The sequence below is a fragment of the Macaca nemestrina genome, chromosome 6, assembly GCF_043159975.1.
Source record: "Macaca nemestrina isolate mMacNem1 chromosome 6, mMacNem.hap1, whole genome shotgun sequence".
NCBI classification, from domain to species: domain Eukaryota; kingdom Metazoa; phylum Chordata; class Mammalia; order Primates; family Cercopithecidae; genus Macaca; species Macaca nemestrina.
Genome location: NC_092130.1, coordinates 165,308,040 through 165,335,494, shown reverse-complemented (window position 1 = coordinate 165,335,494; position 27,455 = coordinate 165,308,040). Strand labels below are relative to the sequence as shown.

Genomic DNA, 27,455 nt, shown 5'->3' with positions numbered 1-27,455 from the left:
CTACACTATTTTGCAGTTTAAGTTCAGGCTCTCCATTTAAAATGTGAGTACCCCTGAGAGCCTCATGGAAATGTTGTGCCGTTTGCCCCTAAGTGTGTTTTATAATAACGGATTTGAAGACCTGGCTCATCAGAGGGAGGAAGAGATTTGTCTACACATCTTGTCCAAACTTTTAGTTTTTGGAGTTGTTGTTTGTTTTCTATATAAATTCAAAACTGAAAATTATGCTCCTAACCTTTAGGTCACAGAGAGAAAAGAAGTTTTATTAATGAGAGGTCATTATTCGAAGTGTATAATGGATAGTCTGTTTACCTCAGATTTTAGCCTTGAGCTAAAATTTTGTTTGTGCTTGTAAATGAAAAGCAAAAAAAAGTAGTGATGAAAGACAGAGTCCAGGATCAGATATGCGTATCACACACAAAGGAAGTGTGATCTGCTGTAGGCTACTGTATGGTTAGGCATTTGGTTGAATACTGGGAAATACTTAAGAGAGGCAGTGAAACCATCCTCTTGGTAGAGTACCAGTCCTAGAAAACATTTGAAATTTTAGAGCCTTTAAAGTGAAAAGTGGACAGACTGAAGCCGGTTAGCTTTACAGGGATCAGCTGGTGAATATTTGCTTGCCATTTTGTTCCCCACGTGCCCCTTCCTCCCTCTCACTTCCTCTAGATTGTTTCTGCTAGTTGCCTCTCCTTTAGAAATAAGCAGGCCTGGACTGGGCGCGGTGGCTCACACCTATAATCTCAGCACTTTGGGAGGGCGAGGCGGGTGGATCACCTGTCAGGAGTTCAAGACCAGCCTGGCCAACATTGTGAGACTCCATCTCTACTAAAAATACAAAAACTAGCCAGGCGTGGTGGCACACACCTGTAATCCCAGCTTCTAGGGAGGCTGAGGCAGGAGAATTGCTTAAACCCAGGAGGCGGAGGCTGCAGTGATCTTAGATCGCCCCACAGCACTTCAGTCTGGGCGACAGAGGTAGATTCCATCTCAAAAAAGAAATAAGCAGGCCTTAGTCTTTCTCTGCTTGGTGTGGAATTCTCATTAAGATTTCTGGTGCAAAGATTTAGATTAGCACTTCATAGCACTTCATTAGCACTTTCCTAGCTTTTGTAAAAAGCTAAATAGTTTTAAGAGATAGACATAAAAATGTACAGGTTTTTTTTTTTTTTTACTTTGTTTAATTTGTGTAACAAGTATTTTTTATCCCTTTTTGGAGTTGGTGAATTTGCTCTCTTTATGCTGAATGTATGCTATTTCTCTACATATGCCAACTGGCAACTCAGTATGGATGGCACTATGTACTCTAGAGAAAAATTCAGTGTATGTAACTACGTCTTGGGCACTATCCAGTGAAGTTTAGTTATTTTCATACTCAATACCAACTTGGAAGGTAACCCCAAAGAAATGTTTATAATTAGTTTGAACCATATGACAGTGTTGATTTTGAACCTTTTTAACCTGTGAAAATGGCAGTTTCTTATGGTTCAATGTAATACTAAAGATTCAGTCTACTCATTTCTTTCCTTAGACCAAATGACTGTCCAGTGCTCACAATATGTTCTGTATACATTAGACACTTAGTATTTATTTGTTGCTGGAGTTTATTTGAGTGATTAATTAGGTAAGTTTTTAAGGCATTTGCCTCCACTGCTACACTATGCAGTGAAAGGGAAATATTGTCCTTTTGAATGAGGTTGAGAAGGCTAAACAGGAGGTTTCACGTCTTGGTTTTCTAGGCTTTTCATCGAATGGAAGGCGGACATATGGTGGGTCACAGAGGTCAAGAATTTGGTAAGGCATTTGAAAAGCAAACAGTTGAAAAGGTTAAAAGTGTATCTGTTCTGATCTTGGGCGGTCCAGGCCAGAAAACTACTCTTTGAAATGGTGTTTCCATTTCTTATGTAGTGGTAAGGGAGGTAGGTTTTGTGTGAATGATGGGAGTACCCACTGGCCTCTCACCAGACAGTCTAAATTCCTGATGCGTGTCACCCAGGGCTAGGAACAGGAACATGATTGCTACTCCCAGCTCACACTGGGGATGGAGGTGGGAGACAGTGGGCTTGTCCTTGGTATTGGAGCCGCAGTTCGGCTTCAGGGACCTGAAGAGGCTGCTGCTAGAAAAGGGGCCAGTCCAAAATAGAGACTCACAGACTGCTTTGGAAATGTTCCGGGAATCAGGTTTTCAGAGTTATAGACTGGCTCTTTGCATATAATCTGTACTAGTGATATACCATACTCCAGCTATTGCTGACAACGATATCAGAACGACCTCTTTTCTTTGCATGTTGCAAAAGTTCTTGATTGCAGGAGAAACACTGTCTCCTCTCTAATTCTCTGTGTGTCCATTCCCATTGCTAAGTTTAGTTGCCTTGCTATGATCCTCTGTGCATCTGTCAGAGTGATGTGGAATCCTAGTCAGTGTTACATTTAAAAATACATTCCTGTATGTGACAAGAGGTTCACCCTCACCTTTTCGCTTTTGTTTCCTAGTATCTAGAGCATTGCCATCAGCAGCAGTAAACTTCTCCCATGGGCTCCACGTGTAGTCTTTTCGCCAGCTGCAGTGTGTACAAGGCTATGATCCCAGGGCATGTAAGAAGATAGGAATGCAATGCAGTGAGAAAATATACATAAAAACAAATTGGTATGATCCCAAGAGTACTATAAGTGTCAGTTGTGATTATTACTATGTTAAGTGCCAAATGACTGTAAATGGTACAACATTCCAAGTGGGGAAGGGATCTCAGAGACCCAGAAAGGCTGCTGTGGAGGAGTTGAAAATGGATCGGGAGGGGAAGAGATGTCATTCTAAGCTTGGAAGAGTTGGAACAGGGGTATGAGGCTGTGCTGCATGTGACGAGTGCGGGGAATTGCAGGCAGACAAGATCGGTTGATGTACAGGGAGGAAAGAAGCACCTGGAGAGATCTGGTCTGAATTCTTTAATTGGATAATTAATTCAGAATAATTTATTTAGATTGCAGTGCTGATGTAGGGATTTAATTTTGTTTGATTTTGAAGTATTATACAACTGTATTAATCTGCACTCTTGCAACGTTTAACTAGGTAACATTTATTGAGCACTAACTATGTGTCAAACCTCCAAGTAGGTGCTTTACATGTGTTAATTCGTAGAAAATCTGGGACACCATTTTGTAAATAAGAACACTGAGGCAAAGAGTTAAGCATCTTTCCAAAGTCAAGCAGATGGATAGTAGCAAAAAGATTTAAATCAAAGTGCACTGACTCCAGCATCTGGGCTTTTCATCCAAGGCTCCAATAAAAATCTAAGGAGATGATGTGGCATGGTGGTGAGGTCTCTGATGCCTGGAGCTTTTTCTTACAAGCTCTGGAACAGTTATACAGTCCTTACCTTAGTTTCTTCCTGAAGTCAGTGAGAATAGTCCCATGGGTCCTATCTCAGTGGGTACCTGGGGATTTGGTGAAATAATAAGATCGCAGAACACACTCATTGGGGCCTGCTGGAAGAGTTAAGGGGCCATCGCAGCCTTAATTCTCTTGCATGACAGAAGGGAAAAATGGGGACTTACAGATATTAAGAAGTTTGTTCAAGTACACAGTCAGAATTAGAATGAAGCACTCTTGTCTGTAAAAACAAAGACTCTTGACCCTACCACATGAAACCAGTTAAATCAGAATGAAAGGTCATGCCAAAACCAGGCTAAGGTACGCTTCTGAAATAACTAAGAAAAAGGCATTTTTTAAAGTACATTCTGCCTTTAGACTAAAAAAGCATAGTGTAATTCATTTTTGTGTGAGATGTATAGAGTATTTTTTTGGTTTTAATAGATGAGTAATTATTCAGCACTAATTCTTGTCTCCTTTTTTTATATGACTTTTCCTCATATTAAAATAAAAATAAATGTCGACTCAGAATTTAGGTAGGCCAAGGCAGGAGGATTACTTGAGCCCAGGAGTTCAAGACAAGCCTGGGTAACATAGCGGGACCCCGTCTCCACAAAAATAAATAAATAAGAATTTGGTAAGGCAATTGAAAAATAAATGCTTGAATTAAGAAAAAAATCTACAAAGTTGCGCATACCATATATTCCTATTCCAAACCCACAAGGGCAGTGCCTGCCTGAACCAGAGTAAAAGACTGACACTATTTCCCCTGCATTCTGGGCACAGAGTACCCCAAGTTGGGGAGAAGGCTGAAGTTTGAGCCTAATGGCTCATGACGAAATCAGTCATGCCTATGTAATGAAGCCTCCGTAAAACTCAAAAGGACAGGGCTAGGAGAGCTTCTAGATAGCTGAATGCATGGAACTTCCTGGAGGGTGGTGCCCCGAGAGAGGGCATGAAAGCTCCATGCCCCCTCCCACATACCTTGCCCTGTGCATCTCTTCATCTCTATCCTTTGCAATATCCTTTATAGTAAGTCAGTAAACCTAACTGTTTGCCTAAGTTCTGTGAACTATCCTAGCAAATTTATCAAACCCACGGAAGAGGTCATGGAAACCTCATTTTGTAGCCAGTTGATCAGAAGTATGAGTGAGCTGGACATGTGATTGGCATCTAAGTGGGGGCAGCCTTGTGGGACTGAGCCCTCAACCTGTGAAATCTGACACTATCTTTAGGTAGATAGCATCAGAATTAAATTGAATTATAGGATACCCAGCTGGAGAATCTGCTGCAGAATTGATTGACTGCTTGCTTGTTGGTGGGGAGAAACTACTATCCGTACGCATTTTGCTGACCAGAAGTCACAGAAGTAACTGTGTTGTATTGAGAGCAGAGAATAAAAATACAGCACTTTGGTTTCGCCTCTATTTCCTATATGTTAAAATGAGTGCCAGGGATAGGAGAGAAAACACTGAGACCCAAATACTTGATTGCATCTCATTTTTATAAAAGCTATATAAACCTTGAAGCCAGTAAGCTTATTCTGCCTGTCCCAAACCATATGGGTGAAAATATCTCTCTAGATAATATCATTTTGAAAAAAAAAAAATCTCAAATGCCTGAAATTCTTACTTTTAATTTCAATGAGTTGAAGGCCTATAAATTACATTCCAACAAAGTTTTGCAAGAAGGTGGGTGAAGGCCTAGAGCAGAGGAAGATTTTAATGTGTAGATTGAAAGCTTCAATCCCTGGCCCTGTTCTTCCTTTAGACTAGAGGGAAGAGTAGTCCGAATGTTCCCGTCACCTTTATGGATGAAGTGATGCCTTCATGCTAGAAGAGTTTGGGAAAAGAATTCTCAGGAATTGTACAATTATTAATCAAGTGTCAGTACATCAAGAAAAAGAATGAGAAAAGGAATAACAGCTATCCCTGGATTATTTGATCTATTCTGGCTCAAAGGCAAAGCTATTATATTTTCAAAAGAGAAGAGAGATTAGCTCCTAAGTTGTTATATTCAAGAACTATTCCAGTTTCAGGCAAGATTTATTTTGCTTAATGTTTCTCCTTTTATAGAAGCCAGACCTTTCCCTTCACTAGCTGCTGCAAACCTTAACTTAGGTTATGACCGCAATTTATATGATAAAAGGGCTGTAAATGCAAAATTTAGGGGGAGTGATTTTTTAAAAAATGCATAAAGCTTTGAAAAATACATCATAGATTATAGGTGGAAGCTGAATTAAAGTTTTTCAAAGAGGAAAGAGACCTACCAGGTCATCTGTTTATTACCCAGAGTACATTAAACTATTTTCCAGCCTTATCAGATTCATCATGTGGCTAAGTATGCTTCTTATTTCTACTTGGTTGTGCTTATTTAAAACGTTACAATCCATCACTCTCAAAATTATTACTTTATACTTATTCAGCCTTTCATAGAGTCAGTCTCTAAAATTAAAAAATGCTCTTCTCATGTGGAAAAAAGTGTCTTACCTTTAGGATGAGGATTTTTTTTTTTCCCCCTTGAATTCGAGATACAGCTTCGGTAAGCATAAAATTGCTGCAGTTCCAACATTTACCACCAGGTGCGGCAGACAGACTGTCTTGTCTTAGTTCACGTAACTGAGAAGTCCAGTGGTAGGGTGGGTGTTGGGACCGTTGAACTGGTAATGGCTCAGTGATATCCTTACCTGATATTTTTTTTAATCATTGTTTTGCCATGTGCATTTTTATTGAAATTGTTGACTCTCCTTTGTAATACAGTATGGCGTCCAACAAGGCCTATGGTTATATCCAGAGAGAGAGAAAGAGAGCATGCATCTCTTTCTTTACCAGTGAACAACTTTGATCATTTATCTGTCCCTCACTCCCCCTCCTTGTCTTCCTGAGCAATCACTGGGCAATGAGGATGGGTCTGTGTTGATGGGCTTAGGGTAAATAGAGCTCCTTGATGGAATAGAGGTGACATCAGTCTTACCCAACCATGTGGCAGCAACACAAAGTTAGGGATGAAATGGATACAGAAGTGAGGGCAATTGCTGCATTCAATGTACTCTTGTAGCTTCTCCTTCCTACAAATTGTAGTAGTAGAAAGATTCGGGTTATCTGTGAGGTACTCTGTAGCTGCCATTTATACTTTCTCTGTTGCTCTGTGCTCAGAGAGGCCTACTGGTGGAAGTGATCACTTCTACTCCTGTTAAATAGAATTGCAGCTTTCCACAATGGGCCAAAGGAAGCCTCTGCTGCAAGGACAGTGGAGGAGACAGGGAGGAAAATAATGATGTTTTTAGGGGACATAGCAGGTAATAAAATTGGGACCTTCATTTGGGGACTAAGAAGATCATATTAGATTCTCAAATTTAAAAGTCACATCCCCAAAGAGAAGAGACAGCAGTGAAATAATCCAGCTATGCTTTGGTGGCTGAAATACACATATGTGGATATATATGTGTGTGTTTGCATGTGTGTGTATATATGTATGCATATATATATATTTTTTAGTGTGTGTGTGTGTACATGTTACACACAAACACACAGAAAATTTCAATTTAGGAAGAGAAAGTTGGTTAAAAACCCTATCTTATCTATCCTTCCACTTAACTTTTAGGTCTTTTTGGATCATGGTTTGGGATTGTAAAGTGGTTTGTAGTTTTGCTAGAAGGTTAATGACATTTTGGGCAGAGAGAAGTGAAGAATGTGAGTGTGGAAAGCTGAAATGGGTCTTGAAGATGATCTGCTCCAGTTTTCCTTTCCCCAGTCAGAGGTACAGGAATAGATGCTGAGAAGCGTTAAGGTAGTTTACTCAGGGCTCCCCAGTTATTAAGGGAGTAAGTGTGAAATTGAGCTGCAGATTCCACTTTCTCCATTTCAGCGCTTAGCTATATTTAGTTTTCTGTGGTAGGAAAATGTGTTTGTTATGTCAGCTGAAAAATGATGAGGTTCATAAATTTGGAAAGGAGAGCTTTATTTCTCAGAAAGGGTTGCAGCCTGCAGGGTGGCCATTCTGACAGGTGGGGAAGCGTAGCCTCTGGTTAGAAGCCAGAAACAGACATGTCAAGGGTGGGAAGAATAACACAGGGATTTATACTGAATGAGGTGGCCAAATACACATATTCAATAAGCTATAGGAGCAGTCATGAATATTTATGAAAGGAGAAACATGCGCATGCTCAATTGAGCTTCATGCTGCCTCATAGGACCCATGTTCAAAAAATGTCAGCATTAGGATGATCCGAGGGTGGTGGTTTCAGTTATCTGCCGTCAAAAGGTGAAGCAGAGGACATGAAAACCTTCACTGTGTATCCTCTGTAGACTGGCCAGAACCACTCTGTGGTCAGTGGTCTCTTATCAGGAAGGAATGCTGGTGGATTGGATTGTCAGAACCACAGAAAGGAGGGGCAGCGTCAGACAGTTGGTTGATATCAGTGGTGCGGTCTTTTGAAAAGGCTTATTTCTCTTTAACCCTTGTGGAAGAAAGTGAGGGAGGGGTATAACAAGGCATGCCCACCCTCCTTGCCTGTCATGGCTGGGAAATCAACTTCCAAGGTTTTTCTGGAGTCCCCTTGACCAAGAGAGGGGGGTCTGTTCATTTGGTAGGGAGTCTTAGAATTTTATTTTTATTTCTCAGTTATAATTCTCTTTACCAAAAAGGGCTGTTTGAATCTTCTCATTTCTTGATACAGAATTTTGACAGTCAACTTTTGCTTATGATTCTTTGATAAATGGGCAATGGGAGGTGGGAAACATAGCGGGATCTTAAAATTGTTTTGCATTAAATAAGATTAAGATCTTAAATAAATAATCCCTTTTTTTCTTGTACTGTTGGTAGGATTATGCTATGCATGAAAGGAGGAGAATCAATGCCTTTTAAAATTTATTATTCAGAATTTTCACTAATTTAGACTGATCTTCAGTGATAATTAAGGTAAATATGCTTTGTATGAAAACCCTAAAAATCAATGAGTGACAGTAAGGCACAAATGTCTATAACTGTCTGTCTGTCTTTTGCCTGGGGTTGAGCCACATAAAGCCACACAGACTCAAAGGATAGTGCTGCCTCTCTTTTCACTACATTCTCTGTTGAAAGGCAATAGTCATGTTTTCTCCACTCTTTCCCCGCTCCCAAAATCCTGCAAGAAATAACCTTTATGGCCGAGATGGCTTGGTCGTGGAATTGTGTGTAACATGGGACGTTGAATGAATGAATGAGTGACTCAGAAGAGGCAGTTATGGATTTATTAACACCAGAGGCTCTTGATGCCAAGAAATGAACACATGGCTTCTAAGGTGCTCCCAGATTGTATAGAACCACCAATGAACTTTAGAAAGAACACTGGACTTTTATTATACATCCAGATTGTGTAAGGCACAAGTCCTTTCATGATCTGTGAGATCTGGGAGTGGTACAAATTGTAGTGATGTTATTAGCATAAAAATGACTTTTGATTGACTTGTATTACAGTGGAAATTCTTGTGTTAATGCATGTACTCTTAGCCTGTCCAGTGCTCTAGTCTTCTCATTACTGTCTTCAGAAACCCAGCTGTGAAGCACCATCTGTCAGCAGCTGCAGCAGCATCTGTCTCTGTGTCAGCTGGCATCTGTGTTAACTCTTGCACAATTGCCTAAAGGCCTGTAGGTGGGTGTGTGAGAAGGGGAGGCTCTGCCCTGGTGCCTTTAGTGACATATTGCCTGCTCTTTTAGACTTGAAACCACCCGTACTGGGGTGCCAAGTGCCTGCTTTTTCACAAGCTGGGGGACTCTTTGAGATTTCTAGCATTCCATGATACATTCAATCTTACTTGCTCATCTTTCTTTTCCACCCGTAATAATACTGCCATACAATGAAACTTGAACAAATGATCATTTGAGAGACTCAGGGTAGGATTTTCTGCTGTTTAATTCTGCAGAAATTAATGTTGGAGTATCTACTGCATTGAAGAGTGTCCTCTTCCTCACCCCACAATGTATGTCCTTCCTGGAACATCAGCATGTGACCTTATTTGGAAATAGGGTTGTTGCACATAAAATTAATTTTAAGATGGGGGCATACTGAGTAGGGTGACCCCTGATCTAATATGACTGATGACCTTATGAAAAGAGACACAGAGGCACACAGAGGGAAGACAGCCATGTGATGACTGAGGCTGCACCTGGAGTTCTGCTGGCACAAACCAACGAATGCCAAGGATTGCTGGCAACTACAAGAAGCGAAGACAGAGGCACGGATCAGAGTCTCCATGGAGTCCTTGCAGGGAGCATGACCCTGATGACACCTTGATTTCAGACTTTAGCTTTCAAAACTGTGAGATAATAAATTTTTATTGTTTTCAACCACCCAGTTAGTGGAAACAAATACGGAGTACATTACAGCATGTCACCACGGGGACTCTGTAGGTAGTTTGAAGGTTCTACACATAACCGTTGTGTAAAAACTCTTGTTTCTTGGTGGGTGGCACAGATTTGAATGGTGCTGGTAAGGAAGGGATAGTGCTTGTTAGAAAATGTTATGGACCAGGGATATTCCATTAGGAATACATTTCTAGTTTATTCATGCAGTTACTTCTCTCATTTCAACACAGTTAACATACCCAGCACAGTCCTACTTTTGAGGATGTGGGAGGGGACAAGGCAGACATGGAGCCTACCCTCATGGAGTTGACCATCAAATGCAGAAGACAGGCTTGATTGTTTCCAATCAACCTAAATATTTTTATTGCCAGTGTTTTAAAAAGCAGTCATACGAAACAATAATGAAGTTTTGTGAACAAAGTAGTATTTGGATGTTGGTCAACCCTTTGACCTTGAACAAGTATCTTCAGATCCCAAGTACCTTTACCCTCCCCGCCAAAAGAAGAAGAAAATACTCTTAAAAAAGAAAATAAAACAGTGTTTGAGAATGTCACTTAAGGATCCCATTTTGAAACTTAAGCATACTGGATTTTTTAAAATGTGTTTTTATTTTTTAGAGACAGGGTCTCTCTGTCACCTAGGCTGGAGTGCAGTGGCACCATCATGGCTCACTGCAGCCTCAAACACGGGGGCTCAGGTGATCCTCTGGCCTCAGCCTCCCAACTAGCTAGGACTACAGGTGCACACTGTCACACCCGGCTACATTTTTTAAATTGTGGTTTTTGTCAAGACATGATCTTGCTGTATTGTCCAGGTTGGTCTTGAAGTCCTGGCCTCAAATGATCTTCCTGCCTCAGCCTCCCAAAGTGTTGAGATTACAGGCAGGAGCCACTGTCCAACATCATACTGCATTTATGTTTCATTCTATTTATCTGTCTGTGCTTTATCTCCCTAGCCTAATATGAACTGTGTCTTTTTTTTTTTTTTAGTGCTAACCATAATCCTTTGCATACAATAAGTTTAGCCTGTATTTGTTGAATTAAATTGAATTATTGATTAAGAATATTATTAGAGAGGATGATTAATAGCTAATTCATTATTTATTATATGTGTGTACCATTCCAAGCAATTTACTTGTTTACTTAATTTTTTTCCCCATGATACTTCTATGAGGCTATCTTGACTGTTACTCATTTTATAGATGAAGAAACTGAGGTATGGAAAATGTAAGGAACTTCCTGAAGCTCAACTAGCCAGTTGTTAAAGCCAGAATTCAGGCCCAAGCCTTACTTCTGACTCCATGCCCTCCAGGGTGCTGCATGAGGCATGCCGAAGACTTTCAGCCTCCTGCTACCTTCTCTGGGTTTAAGAGGACTATGTGGGGCCGGGTGCGGTGGCTCATGCCTGTAACCCCAGCAGTTTGGGAGGCTGAGGCGAGTGGATCACTTGCGGCTAGAAGTTCAAGATCAGTCTGGCCAATGTGGCGAAACCCTGTCTCTACTAAAAATTCAAAAGTTAGCTGGGCATAATGGCACGTGCCTGTAATCCCAGCTTCTCAGGAGGCTGAGGCACAAGAAACATTTGAACTCAGAAAGCAGAGGTTGCAGTAAGCTGAGATCCAGAAAGTAGAGGTGGCAGTGAGCCGAGATCGTACCACTGCCCTGCAGCCTGGGCGACAGAGTAATACTGTATCTCAGCAAAAATAAAAGGGAGGACTGTGTGAAAGTCATGTTCTTTTCCTCTTTTTATTATTAGCTATTACATCCTCTAGGAATAATGCACAATGGATTGATTTTAATTGAGATTTTTGTCTAAGAAAACCCTTCTCCAAGAATAAGTTGTTATATGGAATGATTGCTGATCAACTTAGATGACTTCTATTTTTTTTTTTCCTTTTTTTTTTTGAGACAAAGTCCTGCCCTGTCACTCAGACTGGAGTGCAGTGACGTGATCTTGGCTCACTGCAACCTCTACCTCCCGAGCTAAAGAGATTCTGATACCACAGCCTCTGGAGTAGCTAAGACTACAGGCATATGCCACCACACCCGCCTAATTTTTGTATTTTTAGTATAGACAGGGTTTCACCATATTGGCCAGGCTGATCTCAAACTCCTGACCTCAAGTGATCCGCCCACCTCGGCCTCCCAAAGTGCTGGGATTACAGGCATGAGCCACCACACCTGACAAATGACTTCTATTCTTTCTCTCCTTACCCTTTAGCTAGTCGACTTAAATGATTTCTATCCTTCGGGGCCCTGTGTGTGTTAAAGTAGGAATTTCCATTTCACATTATCGTTTTGCTTGTGTGGTGTTGAGTGGGACGGTCCTTCCGGCTCTAGCCATCTCAGTTGAGGCTGCAGCTCTGGCCTTTCCCACAGAGAAAGTGATGAGTCCCCATTTAGGCAAGAAGGGGAATCCCCCAGGCATCCACTGGCTGTTGAAGAGGGGGGCTTTGCAGCAGGTGTGTGCAGGGATCCTGTGATCTGCATCTGCTCTGTTAGCGTTTGTGACATCTGCTGCTTTGCTGTTCTGAATTCACTGTGGCCAGTAGCACCGGCCATACAGCCCTGCCCAGAGGTAACACTATACTCAGTGGAATCCTTTCCCTAAACCCAAGCTCTCTGCTGTCCTGGGGCTGCAGCAGGGCTGTAAATGGCCCTCAAGGAGTTGCAGACTCAGCAGTGGGACTGTCTCCTTTCTCTCCTGGAAGACTGCTGTGTGCCTTGTTCCTCTGCTCCAGCCACAGAGCTGGATCTGATTTCAGCTGGAAACAACAAGCAGTAGAAGTTCAAAAGTGAAAAACCACAAGCAGTCAAATTCCAGCACTCCGTCACTGCAGCAGCATTCACAATAGCCAAAAGATGGAAGCACCCCGAGTGTTCATCAGCAGATGAATGAATAGACAAAATATGGTATACACACAGAGTGGAATATTATTTAGTCATAAAAAGGAACGAAACACGGATATATGAAACAATGTGGGTGAACCTTGAAGACATTATGCTAGGTGGAATAAACTAGACACAGAAAAACTAATATTGTGTAATTCCACTTGTGTGAAATATCCAGAACAGGCAAATTCATAGAGATCGAAAGCAGATTAGACGTTACTAGGGGCTAGGGGAGGGAGGAATGAGGAGTTATTATTTAATGGTTACAGAGAGCTTCTGTTTGGGGTGATGAAAACATTTTGGAAATAGTGAAGATGGTTTCATACGTTATGAATATAATTAATGCCATTGAATTATATCCTTACAACAATTACAGTGGCAAATTTTGTGTTATATACATTTTACCACAATTTAAAAAACATTAAAAATAGCAAGCACCGTAAACCAGATCTTGCTTCTGAATGGTGGCTTCACTTTGTCATTTGGCAATGGAGCAAATGCTAAAATATGTCCTTGGCCTTCTTAGACTGGACGTAAACCCAGTAGAATGACAGCATCTTAGGGGAAGAGATCCTGTCCCAAGTCAAGTGCTGATGTGAAGTACATGCTCAATCATTGTAAAATATATGTGTGTATCTGATGATCACATACTACACCTTAAATATGTAATTTTTATCTGTCAATTATTTTAAAATTACAAAAAGAAGAGGCTGATAGAATTGACTCAGCTGGTCCCATGTAACTGGGTATGGTTAATCTTATGAAGGTTTCATAGTTCATCCTTTGAAATATACTACCTCACTAGAGGGCTATCTTTAATTTTTTCTATTTTATAGGTTTTTTGGTCAGTTTTCTTTTTAGAGGTTAACTCTGACCCATTATCCTAGAAGGCCTTTATCGTGTCTTCATGCTGTGACTCTAGCAGAACACACATGCACGTGCACACACACACACAATGTACATGTATGCCTGTATGATTATGTATATTCTCATGCTTGCATAAGCACAGTGACATAGCAAGACAGCAGCTGTGGCGAGAATTCTCCACTCTATGTGTAGGCATTGAGGTCATGGCTTATAGCAATTTTAAAGAATTCATCTGTGGACTGCGTCCTGGATCACTCCAGTTGAAGACATGGGTATCTTGCTCAGTGGCCCTGAGACCACTTATTAGGTGGTTTGGTTTAAAGAAAGTACCAGTTAGGACATTCAGTGTAAAGAAAGTACCAGTTAGAACATTCAGTGGCTTGAAAGGAAGAAAGGAAGACATGACTTTAGCAATTTCCCTTCTGTTTCATTTCCTTTCCTGCCCTCTCCTTCCTCAGCCCCTGCTTCTAATCTTTGCCAGGTGGAACAAAGAATACCAGACGCAAAAACAAAGGACGCTGTCTCATGTTTTTTGCTCACAAAAAAATGAAGCAGAGTGCTCAGGATTCTCTGCCTCCTCATCTTGCCCCACTTGAAGGCCTCCACCCGTGGAGAAGTCATCTATTTAATCAGTCCCCTTTGGCTTGAAAGAGCTAATACACTTTTACAATAGGTATTCAGTTTCTTTCCAAAAACTAATATGCACCTGGGCCAGGAATTAAGCCAGATCATTGTTTGAGATAACTGATGTTATGTTATTCTGTAGGGACAGACATTGAACTGTGGATCAAAGAAGATAAGAAATTATTTCAAGATACCAGTCAGGAAAATAAGAGGGAATTCAACGCACAAATATGACCCACCGTTCCCTTGATCTGATCCTGAGATCTTGAAAAAAAAAAAAATTCCCTTACCTTTGATATGGACATTTAGTATTAAATCAGGTTTTCATGGTGCACCAGCAGCATTGAAAATAAGACAGTGGAGAGAAGCAGGAAATAAGGGGCTGAGGCCTCCACGTGGATCCATGTACTTGTGTGTGGATTTCATGTTAGAAGTCAGCAGCTGTAATCCGTGTGATCAATGCAGTGCATATGATCTGGAATAGATATCATGAATCGGTTTTGCAAGAGATGTCTTAGATTCTTAAGAGTGTTGGTAACCATACGACCCCATTGATTTGTTTTCTATTACACTCTTTATCTTGGTTGTGTCATAATATTAATAAATTAACTGTCTTGTTTTAAATAGCTGCATTTGCAAAATCAGCGTGAGTACTAGAAATGAGAAAAGAGAAGAAACTTAGTTTTGCATAGTACCTATGGGAATTCTTAAAAGAAACTTAAAGTCCCTCACTGAAAGGGCTCCCCATTAAATGAACATTATCTTCAAACATTAGGAAAACCTGGCACGCTCTAACAGGCAGCCCAAAGGAATGTGTGATAGGAAGACAAGACCAGGACATTCTTCTGCTAACGTTGCTGAGTTAATAGTGTGTCTCATTTGACCAAAATTATCGATCCACCAGCTGATTTCAGTGGCTCAGAATTGTGTGTGTATATATATTAGCCTATTACAGATAACATTTACCAAACTTAGTGTGTTCATTTCCCCTTGCTTTGATGTTTATTTGTATTTGATACCTAATTGTTTGTTCATTTGTCTTCCTTTGGGGCTTTAGCCCACTTGCGAGGAAATTAAAGAAAGTGCAAAATTTTACTTTACCGAATCCAGCCAGCACGGTTCCAATGTACTAATGGCCCCTGATGGGTCTAATAGCTGTTGGTCAAATAAACAAATAAACTTTCATGTATGTAAAGCAGTTAGAAAGAGCGGATTTTTCCTGGATATTTAAATTATGTATAATTTATGTCATATATAGTATTTATTTTATTTATGTAACAGTCAAATAATTATTTTACTTTTCCTTTCTTAATTTCTAATACAAATTGAACAAATGGGTCAATATTAATAACTTCACAGGGTGAGTTCTCACAGGCATTGGTCATGGTTTCATGCTTTACCTGCCAGAGGTAATGGCTGTCTTTTGTTTGCATGTGCATATCTTTATTTTATGGTTGAGACAAGAGTGCTTAGAAAGTTTGAGAGATGTTCACCTGGGCATGTTGCATCACTCCAATTTCACACGAAGCAGGCAGCCCTGATGGGTGATGTAACAGTGGCTGATGTTTATTACACACTCCTTAGTGTGCTACTCACTGGGCTGCTCATTTCACCTTCATCATCCCGGGTTCTCAATACAGCTAATGGAGAGGTCAAGCCACTGCCTGCTTCTCACACTTGGTGAATCAGAGCCATCTGAAGGGCAAGTTGAGGCACAGGTTCAACCCCCAGAGTTTTCTCCATTTAAGTGGAGGGAGATGAGGCTTCAGCCTTTGAAATGGGAATGCCAAAGAATTTGTGGACATATTCTAAAACCAACATAGCTTAGTTATTGCTGGTAGTAGAGTGTCTTTTGCGAGTGAATGTGCCGGTCTTTTATTCTAGTCAAGCATCCTTTCATTTGGTCTATCACTGTGCCAGTGTTTCTTATTGTTTCCTAATGCCCAGGTCTGACTGTGCCTCCCAGTTGGCCCTGACATGGCAATCTGCTCTCTTGCTGTGGCTAATAGAAGCATCTCACTCTACTGTGTTGACTCCCTAAGGCAAGCCCCCAACAGACTTTCCTTGACTTGTGATCATGTCAGTGCCCCCATGAAACCCAGGTGACTCCACAAGCTGCAGCGAAGACTGCCCTGAGCTGGACTGTGCTACCCAGCAGCTTGATGTAGCCATGGTTCTAGCTGCTGGCTGAGCAGTCTGAGGGCAGGTGCTCTGCAGCATCCTTAGCATAGGGAGTGAGGTGACAGCAATTCTACAGCCTCCGGAGTTGCTCTCTATGTTAGTCTGTTTTTGCGCTGCTGGTAAAGACATACCTGAGACTGGGTAATTTACAAAGAAAAAGAGGTTTAATGGACTCACAGTTCCACATGGCTGGGTAGGCCTCACAACATGGTGGAAGGCAAAAGGCACATCTTACATGGCAGCGGGCAAGAGAGAGAATGAAGGTCAAGTGAAGGGGCGAAACCCTTGTAAAACCATCAGATCCTGTGAGACTTATTCATTGCCACGAGAACCGTGTGAGGAAAACCGCCCCCATGATTCAGTTATCTACCACCGGGGAGTCCCTCCCAGAACACGTGGGAATTTTGGGCGCTACAATTCAAGGTGAGATTTGGATGGGGACCCAGCCAAACCATATCACTCTCCCTTATCCAACACACTGTCTTTTTTCTCAGAAGAATCCCAGAGAGGGAAACCAAAGTGCAATCTGGCTGCTCCCCTCCTGTGCCTCTCTTTCTCCTGGTCTTTTCCAGTGTCACCATAGGGTGGCTTCCTGTGCTCTTCACACCACCTCCCTCTTATCTGGACTTTCCGTATGTACAACTCCAGGGTCTAATCTGACATTCTCACTCTTGATTTTCTAAAGGGGCTGAGAATGTAGGCAGTTCCATCCTGAGACAATAGCTTGACTTGCAAGAACATCGTCATACTGCAGACTTCTGCTTTTGAATATTAGAAACGGAATATTCCCCTTGTTTTTTCCCTCTGAATTCCTTCTGTAACATTTCTTCTCTGAGCACCACCCTTCCCGCCTCCCTCTCCACTTGAACTCAACAAGGAGATGATTATTGCTTCCAGAAGCAGGGCAGAAGAACATATCATGGTATCCCAACACAGGATCCTACAAAGATTGTTGGGTATTTCCTAGGTGCTCACAATATCCTAAGGACAGAAACTGAATTATTTTTCTACAAAGATTTGTTGGGTATTTCGTAGGTGCTCACACTATCCTAAGTACTCAAACTGAATTATTTTATTTAATTTTCACAATAACCCTATGAGGCAGGAATTGACCCTCCACCTCACCCCATTTGCAGCTGAAGAAACTAAAGAAACTACAATAGAGAGGGTCTAATAATTTGCCCAAAACTAATAATTGGCCAATCCAGATATAAACCCAGGCCTCTTCACTCCAGATCCTCCATGCTCCCTATCCCCATCTACATGGAAGCGGGCCGCAAGCTGCAACATCACATATAATACAAGATGACGCAGTGTCAGTCCTCATTATTTGTGGATTTCATATTTGAGAATTTGCCTACTTGCTAAAATTTATGCGTAATCACCACATCAACTCTTGAGGCACTTTAGGGTCACTCACAAATACATGCAGAGCAGTAAAATATTTGTGTTGTGCAATGCATACCTTCCCAGATGAGGCTGAACACGGTGACACTCTGCCTTCCTGTTTCAGCTCTCCTACTATGCACAGTGTTCTTTTTGGGGTCCTTTTTTTGTTGCCTTTTTTTTTTTTTTTTTTTGCTTTTTGTGCTTTTTGTTGCTGTTTTCATTAAGACGACCCCCAAGTGTAGTGTTGAAGAGCTGTGTAGTGTTCCTAAGTGCAAGAGGGCTGTGATGTCGCCAATATGTGTCAGATAAGCTTTGCTCAGACATGAATTACAGTGCCACTGGCACTGAGTTCCATGACAATGCATCAACAATATGTATTAAATAAGATGTCTTTAAATAGAAACACACAAAAACCAAATTGACGTGTTGATCAATTGATAAAAATGTGAGCAGAGGCTCACAGGAACCTAACTCTGTTTCCCTTTGGGGCAATGATTTGCTAATTTAGTGTTTATGGTTACTTTATAGAACCTAAATATCTCAAGTTATGAGAATCAACTGTATTGGCCAGGCAACGATGGCTCTTGCCTGTAATCCTAGCACTTTGGAAGGCCAAGGTGGGAGGATTGCTTGAGGCCAGGAATTTGAGACCAGTCTGGGCAACATAATGAAACCTCATCTCTACAAAAAAAAAAAAAAGAAAAAAAAATGCTAGGTGTGTTGGTGTGCCTGTAGTTCCAGTTACTTGGGAAGCTGAGTCAGGAGGATCACTTGAGCCCAGGAGGTTTAGTCTGCAGTGAGCTGTGATGGCGCCACTACACTCCAGCTTGGGCAATAGAGTGAGACACCATTTCAAAAAAAAAAAAAGAAAACAAAAATAAAAACAAAATATTGATTTCCTTAATTACTTAATTAAATTCTCAGGTACTTTAAAATGTTTTACTTATCAAAAGACATAGATTTTCAATGGTGGTGATATTGCTCCTAAGGGGCACAATACAGCCCTGCCAGAAACACTGTATTAAGCAGAATCACATACATAGTACATAAGAGATATACAGTAGATCTGTGGTGGTGCGATTTCATTGGGGGTGGGGTACTTAGGAAAAAAAAAGTCTAAACAGTTTCCTTGGAGGGTTAAATAATGAGAAAATGATTGAGAAATACTGTCGTAGGGCGTAATGACTATTTAATAAGAGAAAGCATGTAAAGCATTTATTAGAGTGCTCAATGAAACATATGCACTTATTGTTATCTATTATTATAAATAACATTATTATTTGTTTCCTCAACCTTATACTCTTTTTTCATAAACAAGCAATTTTTAAATTGGAGTTTGCAGCCCTTTGATGGATCAGCACGTGTGTTCTCACGTGTGTCTGAGAATTTTCTCTGAAATGTGTAGTTTTATTTTGTGCTTTCATTTTCATGATAATCTTAAAAATAATGAATAGCTGTGTATTATTTCCCCTTTATAAGAGAGTCCTGCCATGAGTTATGTTGTCCAAGTTTCCCTATGTTTAAAGGAAGGCGCTCTACTCCAGTGGTTGTAGATGAATAAGCAACAAAAGAGCAGTCTTAAAAATGTGGCTGATACAGTCAGACTCAGTGAAAGCCACCCGATGCCATCTCTTTGTAGGAGGGAAGTGTTCCCTGAGTTGAGGAAAGTGATATGCAAGTGAGTCCTCACGCAGCCTGGAGTGGGCACGTGCATGCCAAAACCAAGAGAACATTGGCTTTAGCAGCGAGTACTGTATTTAAATTTTGAACGACAGTTTAATCTCAGCAAAATAACATCATCCATTGTGTTAAACTAAAGCCGTTAATTTGAATGTTATGGATTTTATTGTTTTTACATTTAATTTGTTATTTTGTTTTAGTTTTATTGTTGAGTCAGAGCTAGAGCATATGGAGTTCATTTCTAGTTTTCCATTTGCACATCACTAAGCAACAATATCATAAAAATAATTTAAGTCTACGTATTGATGTTGCACAATAATGTTATTTGCCTTATTAAATGGAGTGGTTTGGATTATAGAGGTTTGAGGAGTGAAGTAATGAACTCAAAGAATTATAGATTGAGCTGTTAGGAATCGTTTTTCCAGCAGTTTTCCCTACCAGATATGGATACTGAGGCTGCAAGGGGAGAAGTGAATGTCAAAGGTCAGAAAGCAAGAGAGTGGTAGACTGGGGTCAGAGGCCATGTGGACATACTTCTAACTAGGTGCCCAGTCTGCCATGTCAACCGACTTCCAAAGATGAACCATGGCAGATAAATGGCCACAACTGCCAGACCACAAAGGCTGGTTAGGCAAAAACAAATGGACAATTACTGCATTGTTTTGGTTAATTCTGAGGGTAGAGGTTGTGGAAGGGGTGGGGACAAAGGGAATAACAGATTTGTTCAGAGCCTAAGTCCCAATGAGCAATGGGCGATAGTGAGAGGAAATGATGGCCGTGTTTCTGAGTTCCCTGATACTCACATCGGTAATATCACCTGAGCCATTCCCTCCTCAAGTGATATTAAACATCAGCCTGGATTGTTCCGTGACTTTCATCATAAGCAAACAAAACTCCAAAGTCTGAGGAGTTCTACTCTGTATGAATTTAGATTGTAAGCTTATGCTACTTAGCTAGAGTTCTGTACTGTCTTAGTCCATTCGGGCTGCTATGACCAAATACCATAGACTGGGGGGCTTATAAACAACAGAAATGTATTTCTCACAGTTCTGGAGACAGATAAGTCAAAGATCAAGGTGCCGGCAGGTTTAGTGTCTGGTGAGGATGCACTTCCTGCTTTATAAATAGTCTTCTACTGTGTCCTCATGTGGCAGAAGGGCAAGGAAGCTCTGTGGGATGTCTCATAAGGGCACTAAGCAGAGTCCTCGTGACCTAACCACTTCCCAAAGGCCCCACCTCCTTATGCCATCACCTTGGGCGTTAGGATTTCATCATGTGAATTCTGGAAGGACATAAACATTCAGTTCATTGCATTTACCATGGGGAAGAAAAGACTGTTGGAAAATGATGTTTCTCAGCTGCACGTAAGAGTTTTGATCATCACTTGTGGAGCAAAAAGAATTCATCTGTGATATAACCAGTTGGTCATTAGCGATAGCTTTCTTTTGTTTTGGTTTGGTTTGGTTTGGTTTTGAGATGGGCTCTCACTCCGTTGCCCAGGCTGGAGTGCAATGGCACAATCTTGGCTCACTGCAATCTCCGCCTCCCGGGTTCAAGCGATTCTCCTGCTGCAGACTCCCGAGTAGCTAGGATTACAGGCACGTGCCCCCACGCCGGGCTAATTTTTCTATTTTTAGTAGAGCTGGGGTTTCACGACGTTGGCCAGGCTAGTTTTGAACTTTTGACCTCAAGTGATCCACGCACCTCGGCCTCCCAAAGTGCTGGGATTACAGGCGCGAGCCACCGTGCCCGTCCAGCAATAGCTTTCTATTGCTGAATAAAAACATTACCACAAACTTAGCAGCTTAACATAGGAGCATTTATTATTCCACAGTTTCCTGGAATCAGAGTTCTGAGCCTACATTAGCTGGATCTTTTGTTTGGGTCTCACAGTGCTGCAGTGAAGCCATTGGCCAGGGCTGGGCTGTCCTCTGATGCTCACAGTCCTCTTCAGTGCTCACTTGGTTGTTGCCAGAACTCATTTTCTTGTAGCTGTAGAACTGACTGGGGGGCTTGCTGCTTCGAAGACAGCAGGAAGGGTCTCTCTCCTCCAGGCCATCTTTTAAAGTATTCACCTAATTAGGTCAGGCCCACCCAGAATAATCTCCCTTGTCATTAATTCAGTTAACTTGTTAGGGACTTTACATCTGCAGAATGCCTTACCTTCACCACAGCCTATTGGTTAGAGGCCAGTCACAGGTTCAGCCCACTCTCAAGGCGGAGGAGATGATGCGGACCTGGATACCGTGAGGGCGTCTTAGGAGTCTTCCCACCACAGTCAGTAGGCTTCTCCATCACTGGGCAGTACAGTGTGGTTCATAGTTACAGACTTTCATGTGACATTTGAATTTGAAGAATGTTTAGTAATATTAATGTATATGACTATATTAAAGGTAGAAGGGTAGAAACTCAGCCTTGAACTAAGATTATTTCGACCAGGGCTTCTCACTCTTGGTACTATTGAAATTTGGGCTGGATAATTCTTTCTTGTGGGGACCGCCTTGTACATTCTAAGATGTTTAGCAACATGCTTGGCCTGTACCCACTAGATGCCAGTAGCACCTTCTGGCTCATTTGTGACAACCGAAAATGATACCAGATACTGCTAAATGTCCCCTTGAACAGAAAAATCATCTCCAGTTGAGAACCACTGTGTTAGAAAAATGAAATGTTTTTTGTTGTGTTTTGTTTTTGAAGAAGGACCTATTGAAGCAGGGGATTCGTTTTTTGATGTGATGCAGCTATTTGGAGTTAGCAGGCTCTTGCTCCTCTGATTATGCCTTATTCTTTGCTTATTTCCTTTATTGAAAAATGCATAATTTATAGTTGCAAATAAAAAATTAATGCAGGAGATGTGTTCCCCACATGTACTTTCTTATTCACATCTATGCCAAAAAGAGATTATGTTATCATATTTGACTATGTTTTATAATCTTGTCTGAGTTTATAGTCAAGCTATATTATAAGAGGACTTTACTTCTACTATAACATGGATCATATTTCCCAAAAGATATTTAATGCATAAGGCAAAAAAACGTAATAAACTCCATTCTTTGTATTATAGCTGCTTTCTTGGAAATTAGTGATATGGCTTGGTGTGGGACCGTGTAGAAGGCATGGTCCAGGTCTGAAATGACAAATCTCAAAAGCTGCTCATTCCTGTTTCTTCCAGGCAAAGGCAGCTCGAGCATCTCATCTGACGTGAGTTCAAGTACAGATCACACACCCACCAAAGCCCAGAAGAATGTGGCTACCAGCGAAGGTAGGCAGCTGGTCTTCATTATCTCTTTTTTTCTTCACAGGGCCGGCTATTTTTGGAAGAGAAATAAAGTGTGGGAGCATTAGTTCTATTCTCCCGAGTGGGAGCATATGAGATCCTTAAAAATTAGAATGTTCAGAGTCTCCTAAGTTTTTTTGTTGCTGTTGCTGCACTGCAGTTACTGTTCATGAAAATCAATTTGATGGGATTCAGGTGCCTCAATTATAAGGCAAATGTTGTTGTTTTGTGAAAATGGAATAGGCTGAATTAGGGGAAAGCTTTACAGTATCATATACCTTGTCTTTCGGTATAAAAAATGGTATTATTTTAAAATCCTTGTGCTGCAGTTGAATATTCCTAGAGGAACTTGCAAAATAGGCACACCTGGAATTCAAGATTTTGACAGTGGGTTATCATAGTCATGTTATTTGTAGAACTTGAGTTAATCTCCAAAATTTGGGAGTAGGAAAAAAGGAGGTTTCTTGATTATTATTATTTAAAGAATATGTAAGAGGTCCTCCCTGTCAGGACAAAGATTGGTCGCAGTGATATTCTTGATGAACAATTTGTATGTGGTAATACATGTTAGAATTTCACTGCTTTTCAATATGGAAGCTTTGGAGTTACTACTTACTTGTTTGAGTGTGGAATTAATTGTTTCTATGGTAACTATTTAGTGGAAAATTGACCCAATTATAGAATCGGCTCTTTTGATTTAATGTTAAACATGATTAAATGACTTTCTGTCTGAAAATGAGTTCTTGCTAAACTAATTGTCAGATGAAAGTCCAGTTTAAACATCCATGCCATTGATAATGAGAGACCTTGAGCTGTCAGCTAATTTTCATGACACTGTGTAGTGCCTGTTTTCCTAAAGTGTGTGGGATGTTGTGGATGCACACTTGTAGTTTTTTGTTTCAGAGATTTAATTTCTGTTGGTCGTAATATTGGGCACGTACCCATGGGCTGACATTGGCCATCTGAGATCCGTGATTTCTATCTGCATTATGATTTATGTATTGTAATTGTATGTGGTTTACATTTGCTTTGTCTTAGTGTGCTTCAAGTAGCAAAGAATTAACTTCTCTGGGTTAATAGCTTTTATAACTGGATTATATTCTCCGTGCTTAAAACCTTAGCATTGTTTGATGCGTTTCCCCAACATCATAAGGCTGGCAGATTGGAGTGTTCTCTTCAGTGTACGGAAGCACCAGGTAGCAATCCAGTTTTAATTTCCTGCCTGTTAATTCAGGTATGGACATTAGATCATTAATGAAATTCAGTTAAGGTAATGTACAAATCTCGTTAACTGATTCTAGACATTTCTTTATTTATTTATTGAGACGGAATCTTGCTCTTTCGCCCAGTCTAGAGTGGAGTGCCGTGACACGATCTTGGCTCACTGCAACCCCTGCCTCCCGGGTTCAAGCGATTCTCCTGCCTACAGGCACCTGCCACCATACCCAGCTAATTTTTGTACTTTCAGTAGAGATGGAGTTTTACCATGTTGGCCAAACTCCATTGGCTGGTCTCAAACTCCTGACTTCAGGTGATCCACCCACCTCAGCCTCCCAAAGTGCCGGAATTACAGGCATGAGCCACCACACCCGACCTGACTTTTACTTTTGAAGCTTTCATTCTTAGGAGCCATAGTGGAAATCATTTCAGTTTAATATAGTGCAATCCTCTCTAGTCAGAAATCTGTTTTGCAAGATTATCAATGTTTTCTACCATTATTTTACAGTCACGCTTGTCCCCATAATTTGTCTAATTTGAATGGTTATCCAAATAGAAAGTTAAAAGCAGGTTAAATAATCTGTGTTTTTAAAGATCTCTTATTTTTTCTCCTTTTCAAATACAGAAAATACAAAACTATATGAGCTGTGTTGCAGGGGTTGCGGGAGGGTATTGTGGGACCTCATGCATTTAACAGTGTCTGCTTTTTGTGCTTCCAAAGGGGGAAAAAAAACTCTGTAGGGACTTTAAATTTTCATTTTCTTGTGCCTTTCCCTTATGAGGAGGTGCAGGCCCAGCCAATGTTGTATACATTTTGTCACAGTGTATTTTGTGTTATTCTGAGGGTAGAATCAGTAGAGAAAAATAGGAAAATGTTATGTTCATATGGAACAGAGTTTTAAGCAACTGGGCTAAATTAGTGAGGAATTTCCTTCTAGCTTTTAAGTAGAAGAGCCTTGTCCCCATGAAAGATGCTGCCTATTCCCTTGCATAACTGAAAAATTTAAAAAGAAAGTATTAAGTTCTGCTATTTGTGTGTCTGAATCCTTTTTGCTGTAGTTTTTTTTAAATCAATTTAACCTTAAAATATTTAAAAAATAGAATAGATGTGGGCACATATTACGTTAAAATGTATTTCAGGGATATTTGCAGGTATGATTAGTTTCCTCTCATCAGGCTGCTTTTTCAATATGGATCCAGAGTCGCCAGTGCTAATTTTCTCCACGCACAGGAGACAGAGTCCCAGGAGGAGACCATTCACGATGAGTGATTAGGGCAGCTTCTCTGACCTCCAGAGGGTGGATCTCAACTATGGTGCATAAGTTTCTTCTCACTGGGAAACGCCTAGGAAACCACTGAGGAAGAAGCAGAAGGCAAACACCGACTTCTCCCTCAGACTCTTAGCACTGGAAGAGATCTGAGTTACCCCAGATTACCGGCGGCCTATCCCGACGGGTCTATAGCAGCTTCGGTCTTTGCCTCCCCAGAAGAAAGAATTTGACTGAGGCACATAAAACAGAAAAAGAAACTGAGGCATGTTTCAGAGCAAGAATGGAAGTTTATTTATAAAAGCCTTAGAAAAGAAAGAAGGTGTGCTTGGAAGAGACCCAAGAGGGCACCTGAAGGTTAAAGAGAGAAGGTCATGTGCCCTGTTTAATGGGGATCCTGGGACTGTTATAAGCTCACCTCTTTCCCATGGTTTTTCCCTTCAGGTGGTCTTCCCGCATGTGCAGAGCCCTCCTTACCCTTGGGAACTGAGCATGTGCAGTGTGTTTAGGGAGTTGTATGCATGCCCATGCCCATCTGAGGATTTCTTCCTTTTTCCGGTGGAGTATACCCAGAAGATCATACTTTGCCATTTTTGTCTCTTAATATGCATGCCCAGGAAGCGGTTTCTCCCTGGAGTCTGCATTCAGTTAACAACGTTTAATATTAACCGGTGTGGGCCATCAGGAGCTTGTCTCTCTCTGGTTGTGGAATTACACTTTTTAAAAAGATGATGCCAAACCATCACTGACATTTCTAGTTGGGGTGGGGTGGGAAGCCTTCTCCTGCCCTGCTCATGCCTACCTAACTACCTGTAACAGGACTGCAGAGGAGCCAAGCTAAAACTGCTTCTTGGTTTCTCTTCCCGCTGTTTTCCAGAACTATGTTTAACCTTTGATGTTAAGAAAATATTGGATGTAATTGGCTTTCCAGGAGCCAGTTGACGATGGTTATTTTCTTCAATTCCTTGATGTTGTCATGATTTTTCACCTCTGGATTCACCAATATCACCTTCAGGGAGCACAGGCAAGATTCTTAGTTTAAAGGTCTGAATGATATTGATTTTTTAAAATGACATGTATTGTAAAGGATAATATTCAGTTTTCCTGCAGTCTTTGAAAACCATGGCTATACCTGCAATAGCCAGGTTGGAAGCATTTTGCAGAAGTGTTGGCCTTTTCCCTGATGGGATGGATAGGGAGGGTTCACATTGCTTCCCTGGTTGGTGGTGTATGTGTATGTGCATTTGTATCTGACATCTACATGGTAGCTAACCACACAGGTGTTGTCACTTAGTAGGAAACACATAGGTAACCAACTACTCCATGCAGTTGTGCTGGTAAATAAAGTGAGGACATGGGGATAGAGGAAACAGAGGGCCCTCACATAACCTCAGCTTCAGGTGGGAATGGGAATTAACTGTAAATGGACAGGAAGAATCTTACTGGGGAGATGACCATGTTCTGAAATTGGATAGTGATGATAGCAGCACACCTCAGTAAATTTAGTAAAAAGCATTGAATTAAAAAACACTCTTAAAAAAGAGTGTTGGGGCAGCTACCACTTCTGCATGATCTTTAGACTTATATCTGAGTCATCACAAACTATTCTTTTTTATTTATTATTTATTTATTTTTTTTGAGATAGAGTTTCACTCTTGTTGCCCAAGCTGGAATGCAATGGCGTGATCTTGGCTCACTGCAACCTCCTCCTCCCGGGTTCAAGTGATTCTCCTTCCTCAGCCTCCCAAGTAGCTGGGATTACAGACGTACGCCATCACGCCCAGCTAATTTTTTGTATTTTTAGTAGAAATGGAGTTTCACCATGTTAGCCAGGCTGCTCTCGAACGCCTGACCTTAGGTGATTCGCCCATCTTGGCCTCCCAAAGTGCAGTTATTACAGGCGTGAACTACCATGCCCGGCCCGGAAACTATTCTTTGAAAATACTTCTTGCAGCTTTGGGGAGAGATGGGGCTAGCAGACCCATTCCGAGGGGAGGTCTGGCTGGTGCACAGAGCAGGGTTGCACGCTGGCCCCAAAACTTCTCAGATGCTCCAGATCTGGGGCGGAGCTGGCCTGAAATTCATAGTGAGTTCCTGGACTAGTGTTCCCAGCCCGGCACGTGGTGCCTGGTTAGAACTGACTCATCATAGTAAATTATTTCCTGGAAAGTTCTGGAAGAAATGTGAGATTGTAGAGTCATGGGTTTCCCAAACATTGGTTTTGTGTTTTTTTTCTTGGCTTTTCCTGCATAGTCTCTCACTTCAGCTCCGATTTTATGTGTTCTAGCACCCAACCCTAATGGTAAAGACATCGAATTTATCCACTCCAGTAAGTCTGTTTCTTTGCT

The 27,455-nt window shown here is 41.2% G+C and overlaps 1 protein-coding gene across 1 annotated transcript in view; it reads left to right on the top strand.

Moving 5' to 3' along the window:
• The window catches only part of LOC105492315 (F-box and leucine rich repeat protein 7), a 437,970-nt gene that overhangs the window by 88,352 nt on the left and 322,163 nt on the right, over window positions 1-27,455 (top strand). Inside the window, exon 2 of the mRNA XM_011759332.3 lies at window positions 22,517-22,606. Coding sequence (XP_011757634.1) covers window positions 22,517-22,606 — 90 coding nt within the window. The remainder of the gene's footprint in view (window positions 1-22,516; window positions 22,607-27,455) is intronic.